The sequence below is a fragment of the Amphiura filiformis genome, chromosome 14, assembly GCF_039555335.1.
Source record: "Amphiura filiformis chromosome 14, Afil_fr2py, whole genome shotgun sequence".
Taxonomy (NCBI): domain Eukaryota; kingdom Metazoa; phylum Echinodermata; class Ophiuroidea; order Amphilepidida; family Amphiuridae; genus Amphiura; species Amphiura filiformis.
In genome coordinates this window covers 10,585,058-10,598,953 of record NC_092641.1, presented here as the reverse complement: position 1 = coordinate 10,598,953, position 13,896 = coordinate 10,585,058, and the positions used below count along the sequence as shown (strand labels likewise).

The window sequence follows — 13,896 nt, the reverse complement described above, 5'->3', positions numbered from 1 at the left end:
GCGACTTCACGAAAGGTCAATAGTTCAAATCAGCTTCCAGAAGACATATAATACATGGAACAAGTACAAAGCAAATGAGTCAATCAATATCACTTCAACTGGGGATTACTTTTGTGCTTTATGCACGCATCATGTCTTCTGGAGGTAGATTTGAACTAATGACCTTTCGTGAAATTGCCTTATATTGCCATAAATTTGTCATCTCAATTCTCGCGTTTCACAATACGATGCGCCTCCAGCGGTCGCTGGGTCGAGGCCAAAATACGCAGTGCATCATGGGAAAATGAGTCGACATTCAAAGCCCGCGTAATACGAATACAATACAGGAACATGCATCATTGTGGGTTTAAATGTCATTATAATGATGTTACATGCGAATGCACACTAAAACAACAATTTACAACTATAGTAGATCCATTTTCTATCTATTTATCACAGGGAATCCTTCGTGGAGCTGTTTTCAACATATTTATTATCACACTCGCGTGAAAATTCAATAGCAGCTAGAATGGCGATGTCGACTCTGGAGTCGAAAATTTGACTGCCAAAAGCAACCGCTGGCGGCGCAGCTTATTGTGAAACGCGAGATGGGTCAGTCCATGTCAAATCAACCAATTTTCTGAAAAGTTCCCAGGTGACCCTCTCAGATTTTGATGAAATTCCATCAGAATATTCTTTTGTAATACAATGAACCCATACAAAATTTGGCTTCATAGGCCATGTCGTTTTTGAGAAATGGCCCTTTGAAGTTTGGCCCGGACCCCCCCTTTTTGGCACTTGCGAGTGTCATTGGTGATTTTTACCAACTTTGGTGGCTCATAACTTCTTGTTCTGAACAGATATAAAGCTGCAATCTTGGATTCTAGCTAACCTTATGTCATAGTTTCAGAATCTGGCTCTAAATTTCAGATATCTGCTTTCCTTTTTAAGTTATGAGCACCAAAAGTTGGTCATTTATTCAACCGCAAGTGAGATTTTGTCATTTTGGGGGTCCCCTGGTGCCAAAAATATGTGGTCATATGACTCAAATGTCATAGATACATTGTCTATAGGTACATATCTAAGCCCACAAGCAAGTTTGAGCAAATCAAACCATTAATGGAGGAATGGGCGGTATCCAAAGTTGGGTTCGGGTGAAAATTTGCTGGAGACCCCCCCTCTTTCTGACCAGTGGTTGACCATGTTGACAGTTGAAACATGAATTGAAATTTACAGCCCTGAAACATACTCATGAGACCTACCTAGAAACAAAAATTCAGCTTTGGTACTCAACTCCATCATAATTAGATGGCAGCTTGAAAATAGGGTGGAAAACCTACTATTTCTTGTCTAAGGGTGTTGAATTCAGCAACCATGACAACAAAATCAGCAAAATTTGACCAAGTTTTTTCACAAGTGTCATATGAAATTTGTTCTGGGTGTGTTTTAGAGGCTAATAAACACATCTAGAGTGGTCTGTAATGTACGACCCAAAAATATGCACATATACTAAATTTTGCATATTTTGTTGCCATGGTTGCCGAATTCAACACCCTTAGACAAGAAATAACAGGGTTTTCTCCCTATTTTCAAGAGCCATCTAACTATGATAGAGTTGAGTACCAAAGCTGAATTTTTGTTTCTAGGTAGGTCTCATAAGTATGTTTCAGGGCTGTAAATTTCAATTCATGTTTCAACTGTCAACATGGTCAACCATTGGTCAGAAAGAGGGGGGTCTCCAGCAAATTTTCACCCGAACCCAACTTCGGATACCGCCCATTCCTCCATTAATGGTTTGATTTGCTCAAACTTGCTTGTGGGCTTAGATATGTACCTATAGACAATGTATCTATGACATTTGAGTCATATGACCACATATTTTTGGCACCAGGGGACCCCCAAAATGACAAAATCCCACTTGGGGTTGAATAAATGACCAACTTTGAGTGCTCATAACTTTAAACGGAAAGCAGATATCTGAAATTTAGAGCCAGATTCTAAAAATATGACATAAGGTTAGCTAGAATGCAACATTGCAGCTTTATATCTGTTCAGAACAGGAAGTTATGAGCTACCAAAGTTGGTAAAAATCAGCAATGACACTCGCGAGTGCCAAAAAGGGGGGTTCTGGGCCAAACTTCAAACGGCCATTTCTCAAAAACGACATGGCCTATGAGGCCAATTTTTTGTATGGGTTCATTATGGCCACAAAAGATTATTCTGATGGAATTTCATCAAAATCTGAGAGGGTCACCTGGGGACCCCTGGTTGATTTGATATGGACTTACCCAGATGGATATTCCAATCAAACACAAATATCCCTACATTTGCTTGAAAAAAGATTCTTTTCTAAATCTATTTCTGTCAGGTGTGTATTCAGCATCAGCATTTCCAGGGGGGAAAAGCCCAGTCATTGAGAATTTTGTCCCATTTAAAGGTAGAGTATGATGATTAAATCCAAAATTGGTTGATTTTTAAACATAAATTTTCATGAAAGTCATCAAATTAAACTTCAACCCTACGTTCGAAAAACTTCCTCATCGTCAGCGATGTTGTTAGCTCTGATGTTTTCAACATTGGCTGATGATGAGGAAGTTCCTCGAAAGCGATTCCGGTAAGCGAAATAAACAAGTAGTGTTGACGTTTTTAAACCCAATTAAAATTGAATTACTTTCATTTTATTACCACTACGTTTGAATCAAGGCTTATATTAACCAGGAACCCCAGTTTTGGCTCCTGGTGTATCCAATATTTTACACTACAAACTATAGGATCAGGAGCCATCTTTGGGACCAGGAGCTTTCTGTAAATTTTAATTTTTTGTTTCATTTCACCTAAAAATATTTTTTCAGAAGGGGCAGTCCTCTCCCCTCTGGTTATGCTCCTCATTTCTGTACTTACATCTGAGATTTCAAAGTCAATTGATGGCAGATTTGCTTGTACTTCAGCAAAGATGGAATCCAGCCTTGGCTGTAGACCTGGTGACCCCTTGGGTAGATCTGGCACATCAAAGGTTGATGCAGAACCAGGTACCATCACAGCGTCATCATAGTCCTCGCAGTCACCCGTCAAGATGGCTGGGTCATCTGGTAACTCTTCAACGTCTGACATGATGTAACATTGATCTATGGAAATTGAAATGATGAAATACGAAATAAAACTAGGCCATAGGTTTTGAATATTGCATGGGTAGTAAGCATTTTCATAACAGCTAAATTGTTTGGCTTTATCACACAGCCCATATAAGTTGTGAGGAATCAAACATAATAATTGTGTCGGTCGACATGATGTTATTTGCGATGGATGATGAGGGATTGCTTCATCGCACTGGCTCATTACGTTTTGTTACCTGGAGAGATTTGATCATGTCTCGCCTCCTTTTTCAACCAAATCGACGGTAATAACTCTTGTAGTGAGGGATCAACATTTAACCACAAATTGCCTCAGGCAAACTCACTTCTTGGGAACTGAACCACACAAGGTCATTTTTATGTAACTCATTGACCCATTTGTGTTATACTGCTTAAACAGCTATAATGACATCCTTGTGATCTGATCAACTCAGGAGGGAATTCAATTTATGATCAATTCTCTCCAAGTAGTGAAACGTAATGTGCTTTTGCTGGGATTCGACCGTTCCATCTTGCACTCTCTGACACAAAGGGGACACTTACCGTTGGCATTGCACTCAATCTGTTCTATAGAATTTGATAGTAGGATTTTCAGGGGACCTCAGTTGCAGATACTGTACTGTGTACGTGTTTATATGTGTTTTTGTGCATTTACGTGTACATCGGTACGAAGAAATCGTTGCTGCACAAAATATGATATGAAAACACATGTGAGCAATGCATGAATATGGAGAGGTCAAACAGGTTGTTAATTATTGTCAATATTAATATTTTGCAACATTTATTATAATGAAAACAATTAACACTGAAGACACCATATACCAAAATTTGTAGTTACCGGTAATACAAGTGAATACTTACAAAATACAAGGTTCGTTTTTCAAAACCAACAAATACTGTTTTTTACTGACCTGACAGTTTCGAGTGTCTTGGGCGACACTCTTCTTCAGAGTGATCTATGTCCACACACCTCCGGCGGATTTCGCCTGTAGAGGCGCAATACTCATGGAGATGATTGGGTCATAGATGTGACTTAGAAAATGGGCCCCCTCGTCTCTGTTCATGACTTGCGGGGATTTCGTCCTTATCCAGATGGATTCCATGATTCTTCTTGATCTTGCGTCACCTTCCTTGCTATAAGGATTTTGGACCCTTGCCAATCGATAACGTGATTTTGTTGTACAGAGTGATCAGCTATTGCAGATTTGCTGAGCTCACTTTCCGACTGTTTTCTGGTCTGACGGGTGTAGTTCTTTTTCAAACCCGTTACTTTGTCCGGTTCTTTCATGTGTTCACTTAATCTTGTGGAAAAACGTCGTCCCGTTTCACCCACATATGACTGATCACAATTTGAACAAGGGATCTCATATACACAGTCTGTTGTAGAGTCTGGATCCCTCTTGTCCTTGGGGTGGACGAGCATTTTTCTCAATGTTGAGTTGGGTCTCATTGCTGTGGCGATTCCATGTTTTTGGAAAATCCTATTGGCCTTCTCCGATAATCCGCTGACATAAGGTATAACTACCAGTCCTTTGGATTTCTCACTATTTTCACTTTTCTTAGATGTTTTCATAATCTTTTTAAATTTGCAATCTGTTGTTTCACCTTCTTGAAGGACCAATTTGGATAGCCACAGAGGAGACTAAGTGCTTTTTTGATCTTTTCCTCTTCTTGCTGTTTGTCATCCTCGTCCGAAACTAAATTATTCATTCTGTCCATTAAAGTTCGGACAACACCCAGCTTGTGGTGAACTGGGTGATGAGACTCAAAATTCAGATATTGGTCTGTGTGCTAAGCTTTATGGTAAATGAGCAATTTCACTGAGCCGTCTGACTTTCTGACTATGAGTGTGTCGAGGAATGGTATTTTGCTGTCATGTTCTTTTTCGTAAGTGAATTTTATACTGTCCGTGGGGTCTGTGCTGTTGAGGTGATCAGTGAGGTTGTCAACTTGATCAGATTTTACAATCTCCAAAACATCATCCACGTACCTTTTCCACATACGCGGTTTACACTCAAAGAGGGGCGGACGCGATAGCTTTTTCTTCCAAAAACTCCATGTATAAGTTGGCCACCACCGGTGAAACAGGGCTGCCCATGGCCGCACCAAATCTTTGTTTGAAAATTTTGCCCCTGAACAGAAAGTATGTGGTTGTGAGGACGAAATGCAAAAGTTCAATGACATCGTCCACTGAAAGCAAGGTGCGGTCTTTCAACGTAGTGTCTTGCTGAAGTCTGTTCTTTATTACCTCTAGCGACTCAGTGATAGGTGTGTTGCACACCGTCGACGTCCTATACGATAAATATAAATTTAATACTCCGTTGGTGAGCGACAGGCGAGTGGTAGTGAGCGACAGGCGAGTGGTATTTCACTGAACGCAAGAAAAGGAGTTCTATCTGATTGGCTAGCAATCGATCGCTTAGGTCGCTCAGTAGTCAACTACAAACTCATGCATTCAATTCGATTGAAATCGATTATTCTATTATTGACGAAGATAAAGAGCGTGATAGTGTGTCAATAATGTACATTGTATTGCACCTGGTTTTACCAGCATTCCTTTATAAAATAATTTTCTCAAAGAGTTGAATATTATCAAAATTTTTACCCAGGATTTCAAATGTTTTACATCAAAATTGCAGTTAAACATATCCACAGCAAAATACCGGTCCTCACTAATTAGTACATTTAATTTCCAGTTAGTACATTTAAACGAAACCTGTGATTTACGTGACAACAAATCAAATTTTCTTACAATAGAAATATCATATGGGATACTGATATGGTAGGCGCAACCGCCTAACGTGGAGCTGCTACGCCGTAGCTGACTTTTTTGTTCCGTGGAGCCAAATTGACCAATCATGTTAGAGTTTTTCATTACTTGGAGGTAAAACTGACCAATCAAGTACGACTTACTCATTACGTGAAGCGAATTTAGTCATTAAGAATTTGCCAGACGCGAGCTTCACGTGGTTGCAAGATATCCTCGGTCACGATAGTTATGATTCAAAAAGTAATTTATGAAAAGTACGAACCGACTTATTATTAAGATGGACATGCACTCACAAGAAACTCATACAGTATTGTACACAACTATATAGCTAGGCAGAGTGGTGGTAAACCATGCACACAATTCTGCGATCTGCAGTGTATCGCCGAGCTGATTTGTACATCTTCTTGGCGCGCGTGGCCTCATGGAATTCGACCTTCAGCAAACCAGTTCGGATTTACTTTATATACTAGTAGTAGGCCATACATACTGTAGTTACGGTACTGCCCGCTTTTCCTATACACAATACTCAGTGCGCTCACCATTGACGCGTGACCTAGTGTATGTTAGAAGTATTATGCCATTGCCTATATGACGTCATTGTGTAAAAAATAACCAGTCAATATTTAAAATATTCTCTGAAATTCTAGAAAATATAGTTTTGTAACATTTCCTAAATTTTTAGCTAATTTAGGTGTTTGGAAATATTGGTACTTTTGTGTTTTAGGAAGGATATGTAAACGACAGATAACACCAAAAAATATGAACAAATTATTTCTAAACCGTGTTAAGTCTGCAAACCATTATGCTTCTCATTTTCAAGAACGCTGGTTAACAATAAGCAGACTATTGTCTCATTTCGTAAACAAAAGCCCAGACAGTATTGTTACCTTGCGTTAAGCTTTATAATCATTCACCCAACTGAAACTATAATACCAGCTCATTGTTCATTGCACAGGTAAAACAGACACAAGTGCAGTGTGTATTTAACCAGAGAAGATCTGATGTAACATAGTTGAGCTGTTTTCATTGAGTGTTATCTTGGTTTAATAGCTTTTAATGGGGTTTAAGTCCTTCAAAGGTCGTGGGTGAATTCTACTGTAGACATGACTGCATCATGATTATTTTAAAGTCAACAACATTCAACAATATGATCACCGTGATAGTATGACAGTATCAGTACCGTGGGTGTCAGTGATCCTGGCCTGACACAGTAGACAAACAAACAAACACGCCACACACATGGCACATGCATGCAAGGTAACATTGACTATACACTAATCAAACAATGGTATTGATCTGTACAACTGTTTGTGGTTTATTTACATTCGATTCATTTAAAATCCACATAGTAAACATTAATTTTGGCAAGAGTTTTCTCTCTCTGGAACGATGATGCATCAACTGGCTCCAGCGTAATGAAAAGATCTAACATGATTGGTCAATTTAGCTCCATGAAGCGAAAAAGTAAGCTACTGCGTAGCAGCTCCATCGTTAATGGCGTTACGGCCAGCCATATGGTCGCATGTCATGAATTGGTCATCTTTTGTGTAACATGATGTAAAATGAGAAAAATATCACCAATTTTGATTCAATTCAACACAACTTTTAATGAATACATTTTAGACCATTATAAGTATATATTTCTGGAAAGCTTATATTACAAGGATGCCAAATCAACAAAGCATAACATCATAATACAGGGTGGGTGAGAAATATACAGGGTGGAACAACAACAAAATTAGCATCTTTCTTGTCATGGTGAACCCCATATTTTTCCTTTTCTGAAAGCTATGTAGATCAAAATAAATATGGATTCAGAAAGACATTGCATGGGTCCTTCAAACAAATTAGGAAGAAAGAGTTTAGTATCGCTTGCGTTAAACATACAGGGTGGTCAAAAATTGTAAAATAATTTCACAATTTTTATGACATTTTTCAATCAAAACTTTTTTCCTCCATTTCTGGCACTAAAACTAATAGCATAATTGAATTCCTCATCAAATTTCCTTAAAAATATGTGTTCTTTTGAATAAGCAGGGTGACTCGGACAAGAGATAGTCCATTTAGAAATGTCGGAGCATAGTATGCACACTTTGTACAGTAACATATAGGGAAAACTGTCTTAATTAGCATTTAATTAGGAAATTAATTGGTTACATCTTTTGTTACAGTTGATGTACTATGAGGTAGATCTACAATCCAGGATGATATATGTGCAATTTGAGGTCCATGCTAGTTGTACTTTTCAAGATACAAAGGTTTGAAGTTTGCCATATTTTCACAATTTTGTGTATAACCCTATGGGGCTCTCCCGAACCGGCTCTCCCGAACCGGCTGCTCCATTGACACATCTTACATATTGAGGTATAAATCTCAAGGTACTTGTCCAATTAACTTGGGGTTTTTTGTATTTGAAAAAGAACATAATTATCTACAAAATGACACCAAACTTGCTACAATAGGTATTGTACTTTTAGAATAAACCTAACTTGAAGTGTGAAGAAAGTGTTTTCATGTTACGGCTGCTCCATTTTTGGGTGACCTATTTGTGACATGCGACCATATACTGATCATGCGAAAATCGTAAAACATAGAATAGAAACAGTGTGGCCGGCTCTCAAAATCTCAAATTGTATGCATAGCCTGAGTCGCACGGCCTATCTCGAACAAAATAGCTCAAAATCACCATGCGTAGTTGTTGAAAAACGTGAGGATTTATCGTACTACCACGGCAATTTTTAACACGAAGATATAGGGATGATGACGGTGTGTGTTGGTAAACAATGAAACCACGTCATGAGAGTTGAATATCTCACCTTCCTCAATGAAAACTTCTGCCATGTCCTCAGCGAGATTTTTTGAATTTAACACATGATGTTCAGTTGTGCCGACTAACGGTGCAAGTATGTCAGCCAAGGCTCGGGAATTTTGATATGCAATTGAGCCAGTATAGTCAACAATTGGTCTGACTTTGTTGCCTTCTTTGTGAATTTTGGGCGTGGCGTAAATCCTGGGGACATTCTCCGCAGTAGGGTAAAGATAGTCATACTGTGCTCTGGTGATCTTATTCTCAGTCTTGAATCTAGTTAGAATAGAAACCAACTCACGTTTGTATTTGGCAATGGGATCTTTTGTTAGCACTTCGTATGTCTTTTCATCACTGAGCATGTTGTTAAGCTTCTGTTCATATTCCTCAGTGTCCATAACCACGGTGGCCTTGCCTTTATCCGCAGGCAAAATAAGGATTGATTCATCTTTTTTAAGATCAAAAATCGCTTGCCGTTCCTCCTTGGAAATGTTTGACTTCATTGGTTTTGCACTACGAAGCGTGTTGGCCATCTCCGATCTGAGCACCGTCACTTCATTTTGCAGTAGTTTGTAACATGCAAGCTCTGTAGCAACAATATACTCATCGTAGGGGATTTTGTTCGGCGATGGAGCAAAATTCAAGCCCTTGGCGAGAACACGTTTTTGTGGATCAGTAAGCTTATGCTTCGACAGGTTCACGACCCATTTTTTTAGTTGTTCACCTCCTAATTCCGGATTTTCAGACGTATTCCTTCTCTTTGAAGACTGTTGTAATCTCTCTAATTTTTGTTGATGACGCCATTTTGTCTTTTGGAATTCGCTCTCTGACTTCCGCGTCACGTGATCGGTCACCTGTTGTTTTGTGTTTTCCGACACCCACGAAAATAAATCATGCTCGATTTGCGATTTCTTGCACTTAAAGTCTGTAATTTTGTTGTTGATTACCCGGATACGTTCCCGAATTAGCTGGGTTTGTGCCTTTTTGACAATACTGCGGCGTTTGCTGTATTGATGGGACATTTTAGCCGCAAACTGCGTGGGGTAATTTCCGATTCCTTACAACGTAGGTTAAACACTAGATGATTCCTGTGTCTGGCGATCTTTTTCCCAATATTTACCACTCTGAAGAAGAGTGTTGCCCAAGACACTCGAAACTGTCAGGTCAGTAAAAAACAGTATTTTTTGGTTTTGAAAAACGAACCTTGTATTCTGAATTTCTGCAAACCTGATGAATTTATTTACGGAATACTTACAACTTTTAATACATGAGTGGCTCCCCGGGTTTATATATGACGGAAGTAATGCTGATTGTATGTTTCTTGCTTTTCCGTTAATTTACATGTAAAACAATTTTTTTGTGACAAAAACTTCCTATAGAAAAAATATTAAATTTGTGTACATCGTGGAACATTCAACTACGCTTGTTACTCCGCAACTAATCATGCTAACTACACACACGTGCAACGCTAATCTACGCGTCCATATTAGCAAGGCTATCTGCGTACAACTGCTTACTACGCACAGCCACGCAGAGTATGTTCCACGATGTACACAAATTTGATAATTTTTCTATAGCAGAAAAACTGTTTTGAAGTTTTCACTTGTTGTTTTTTACCCCATTTACTTCCCTCATTCTTATCGAATCCCTGCCCTCCTTCCAATACATTAAACCTTGACTTCAAAGTGTTCTGTTTAACCTTGATGCAAAAGTAAACTTTGATGCAAAAGTATAAATTTAGTCCCTATATAGTGAGGGTGATCTATAAAAGGGAAAGATCGCCGTGAATGAGCACTGCACAACAGTGTGTCAGTGCCGTACAGCCCGCGATCTTTTCTTTTAGACCACCCAAGCTATAAGGTTAAAACTACGAATTTATCAAATTAAACTTTCGCATCACAAGGTTATAAACATGTTCTTAGCTCACAAACATACCTTTTATTTTGTCGAACAAGTTTTATTTTGTTCCAAAATCCACTTTTTTATTGCAAAGACCTGAATACAAAACCAGTGATGCAAACTCCAAAACGTTTGCGCAGCACGAGCGCTTGATGTACGCTCATTTTAATGGTAATTTACGCTCCCGTATCAAGCATTTTCAAGCGTATTGACAGTATTTTACTGCATGATGCAATTTTGCATTTATTCAAGATGGCGTATTTCTTGAAAAAAAATGATGTATTTTTCTTTAAAAAAATCCCTCAAATTCTTTGCCACTTTCCACTCATCTATGTCTGGTTCCATACAGCAATACGCAGTATTGCTGTCTGGTTAGCAGGTACGAATAATTCCGTGTGAATTGAGACGTCGGAGCCGGTCAAACACAGAGGACCAGCCTACATCCCGTATCCTACTATCACTCAAACAAGCAAATCTCTTCACGAATTCACTCACCTTGTGATCCTATATCATCAGTTGAAACAAACATCTAAGTTTCCAAAAACAACTTTGTCATTCCTCAAAACTACAAGCAACTTCATTAATACAAAATTGAAATCGTACTATTACCCGTTATTGAAAATTTTGTTCGATTTATGTCAACCAAAAGAATTTCAGACACGGAGACTCCACGGAGATTTCTGCAAATTCGTCCAAGGCAAAGGTAACCAAAGGGTTGGGGATCGCATTTTTAACTATCACTAAATGTTTAGGAATTGCGGTCGGCTAAAAAGTAGACAGTTTCGGGGACTGTAATTGGTGTAGATGTCACATTTTGAACAGTGAGCGATAAGTGACCAATTTGATGCTCAGTACAAGTGTTTATCTTAACTCAGGGTACCACTCATCTGATATCATCTATTTATGTGACGTAAGTGATGCTGATTTATTATGATGGTATGTTTCTTGCTTTTCCGATATACCTTTTCCGACATACCTTCGTTAAATCAGCATCACTTCCGTCACATAAAAAGATGATCAGATGAGTGGAAAATGGCAAACAATTTGTGAAATGAGGGATTTTTTAAAAGAAAAATACAGCACGTTTTTGAAGAAATTCGCAATCTTTAATAATGCAAAATTGCGTCACACAGTAAAAACCTGTCAAACGCGCTTTTAAATACTTTATACGCGAGCGTGAATCATCGTCAAAATGAGCGTAAATCAAGCGCTCGTGCTACGTGAATGTTTTGATGTTTGCATCACCGGTTGTGCATTCAGCTTGTTTACGTCAAAAACTGCGATAAAAACGTGGATTTTGAAACAAAATAAAGCTTGTTCTAAGAAATAAAAGGTATGTTTGTATAGCTAAGAACATGTTTAACCTTGATGCGAAAGTTTAATTAGATAAATTCATAATTTTAACCTTATATATTAGAGTTGGGCGACTATCACTTTTTTCCTAGTCGACAGCAAATAGTCGCGACTACGAATAGTCGCGACTATCTGTGGTTAAAATTGGACTGAAAAATCGGGTGAAAGATTGGAGGCAATTTAGTATTTATAATGCATGATTACAGGACCCGTGATTGCCGGCATCGCATCACAGTTTGCTACACAAACCAGCACTGTTGCGATACAAATTGCTACACTGTATCGCACGTTTGCGATGCAAATATTTGACTGTAAAATGCTGTAATATAGGCCTAACTTTTCTGTTCAATTAAATTCACTTGTCACTTTCCAGCAACAGCACAAGAAACTTCATATAATTTCTCAAACCTTCAATATTCCAATAGCGATCTTCGTTCGTTTCCATGTTTTGCTGTGCATGAAAATATGTAAACATGCCGATGCGGCAGTGCATATTTTCCATGGTATGCTCATGAACGTGTTGCATCGTGCATGTACGATTAACTTTCACCTCCGACCTACATCACCTGACCTCATCTAGACTACTGCATTTGTCGCTACAGGGGTGGCATTGCAACATTACGACTGTTTGTCAGCTACATGTAATTTGTTTATTTTCCTGTTGCTTTCTAAATATTCTGTTACCACAATAAGCATAGCTTTTTGAAATTACGTGAAAAGTACTTCTAATCTAATAATATTTTCCTAAATTTTCCCTTTTGGAAAACACTTCTCTGAAGTTCTCGCTGTTTCTTTCCAAAGTTGAAATAATCTCATACCTTCAGTAGTTGGTACAAACACCCAACCTGGGTCTGTACATGCACGCTATGACGCTGCTACACCTGTTATTGCTGCATAAATTATAATCATAATCAGGGTTAGCGCTAGAACTACATGTAAACACTCTTGTGTCCGCAGGGACCCCTGAACTTGCAGAAAATTAAATAGTAGGGGGTCCGGAGTAGAGTTTGGTGAGTCCGAGTTGCACCAATGCAGCATAAATAGTATGTCTGCAATAGCGCCAGGTTTTCGCCAGGTTGAAAACCTGGGGGTCTGCAGGGACCCCTGAACTCGCAGTAAATTTAAAAAACAGGGGGTCCGAACTCTATTTTGGTGGGTCCGGGACCCCCAAAAGCAACCTAGCGCTACCCTAGATCATAATGAGATGTTCGACAGTTCCAAGTAATTTGAGTTTTTTGACGGCTTTTATCTTGTGGGAAAGTAGTTCGACAACAAGTCAATAACACCAATTTAATGATGATTTATGGACATTATGATTACTTGTTGGTTAGTGTTACTATTGGTAAGACAATGACTAACATTTTTTCACATTTTTCGCAGTTTATATGTTAGTATTTGGTTGGTTTTGGTGCGAATAACTGGTAGGTATGTTCATAAAATTTTGAAGTTCAATATTTTTAGCTGAAAGTTCTTTCATTTGAAAGAGAATCAAATTACCTAAACAATAAGGGGTCAATCATGTTTCTAGTGCATATACTTTTGAAGTTACAGACAAAAATAGTGTCACCAAATTGACCAAAATTGTGTGTGTGAAATTGTGACAGCAGGCACATGTACAATGTACACTACTGTATGTGACCCCAGATGACCTCCTATTCTTTACTGTAAGAAAGCTGTTTTGGATGGTCTTGATTTACACATAAATTGCTTTTGAGCTAAATCGAGTGTCAACTTGGTGGAACATGGATTGCACTATGTGATAGTTTATGAATCCAGTATCATGCCAGTACCAACATATTAAGTCAACATCACTTAGGTTTTGGTTGTCAAAATTAATTTTTAGTAATTTTTTCCATTGAGCCCCACAGTAAAGCCATTTTTGGACTGTACAGGCACATTCCACTTCCCTATATGGACGAATAGCGCCACCTATAGTGTGTGATATGAGCCTGACTATA

The 13,896-nt window shown here is 38.6% G+C and overlaps 2 protein-coding genes across 2 annotated transcripts in view; both read right to left on the bottom strand.

The window, feature by feature from the left end:
• LOC140169181 (dynein axonemal assembly factor 8-like) overlaps positions 1 to 13,896 on the bottom strand; it is a 50,141-nt gene that overhangs the window by 29,471 nt on the left and 6,774 nt on the right. Inside the window, 1 exon segment of the mRNA XM_072192438.1 lies at positions 2,881 to 3,104. Within this exon segment, the coding sequence (XP_072048539.1) occupies positions 2,881 to 3,090 (210 nt within the window). The 5' untranslated portion in view covers positions 3,091 to 3,104.
• On the bottom strand, positions 4,680 to 9,708 carry LOC140169179 (uncharacterized). Its single transcript, XM_072192436.1, has 2 exons — positions 8,697 to 9,708; positions 4,680 to 4,861 (listed from the first exon to the last, which is right to left on the bottom strand). The coding sequence occupies exons 1-2, from the start codon at positions 9,706 to 9,708 to the stop codon at positions 4,680 to 4,682; spliced, it is 1,194 nt and encodes a 397-aa protein (XP_072048537.1).

What these genes read in the sequence shown, in the direction of transcription:
- LOC140169179 (XM_072192436.1), bottom strand. Translation starts at nt 9,708, where the DNA reads ATGTCCCATCAATACAGCAAACGCCGCAGTATTGTCAAAAAGGCACAA. An exon ending in AGAAGTTTTCATTGAGGAAG is followed by an intron (nt 4,862 to 8,696) that starts GTGAGATATTCA and finishes CTCATCACCCAG; the next exon opens with TTCACCACAAGCTGGGTGTT.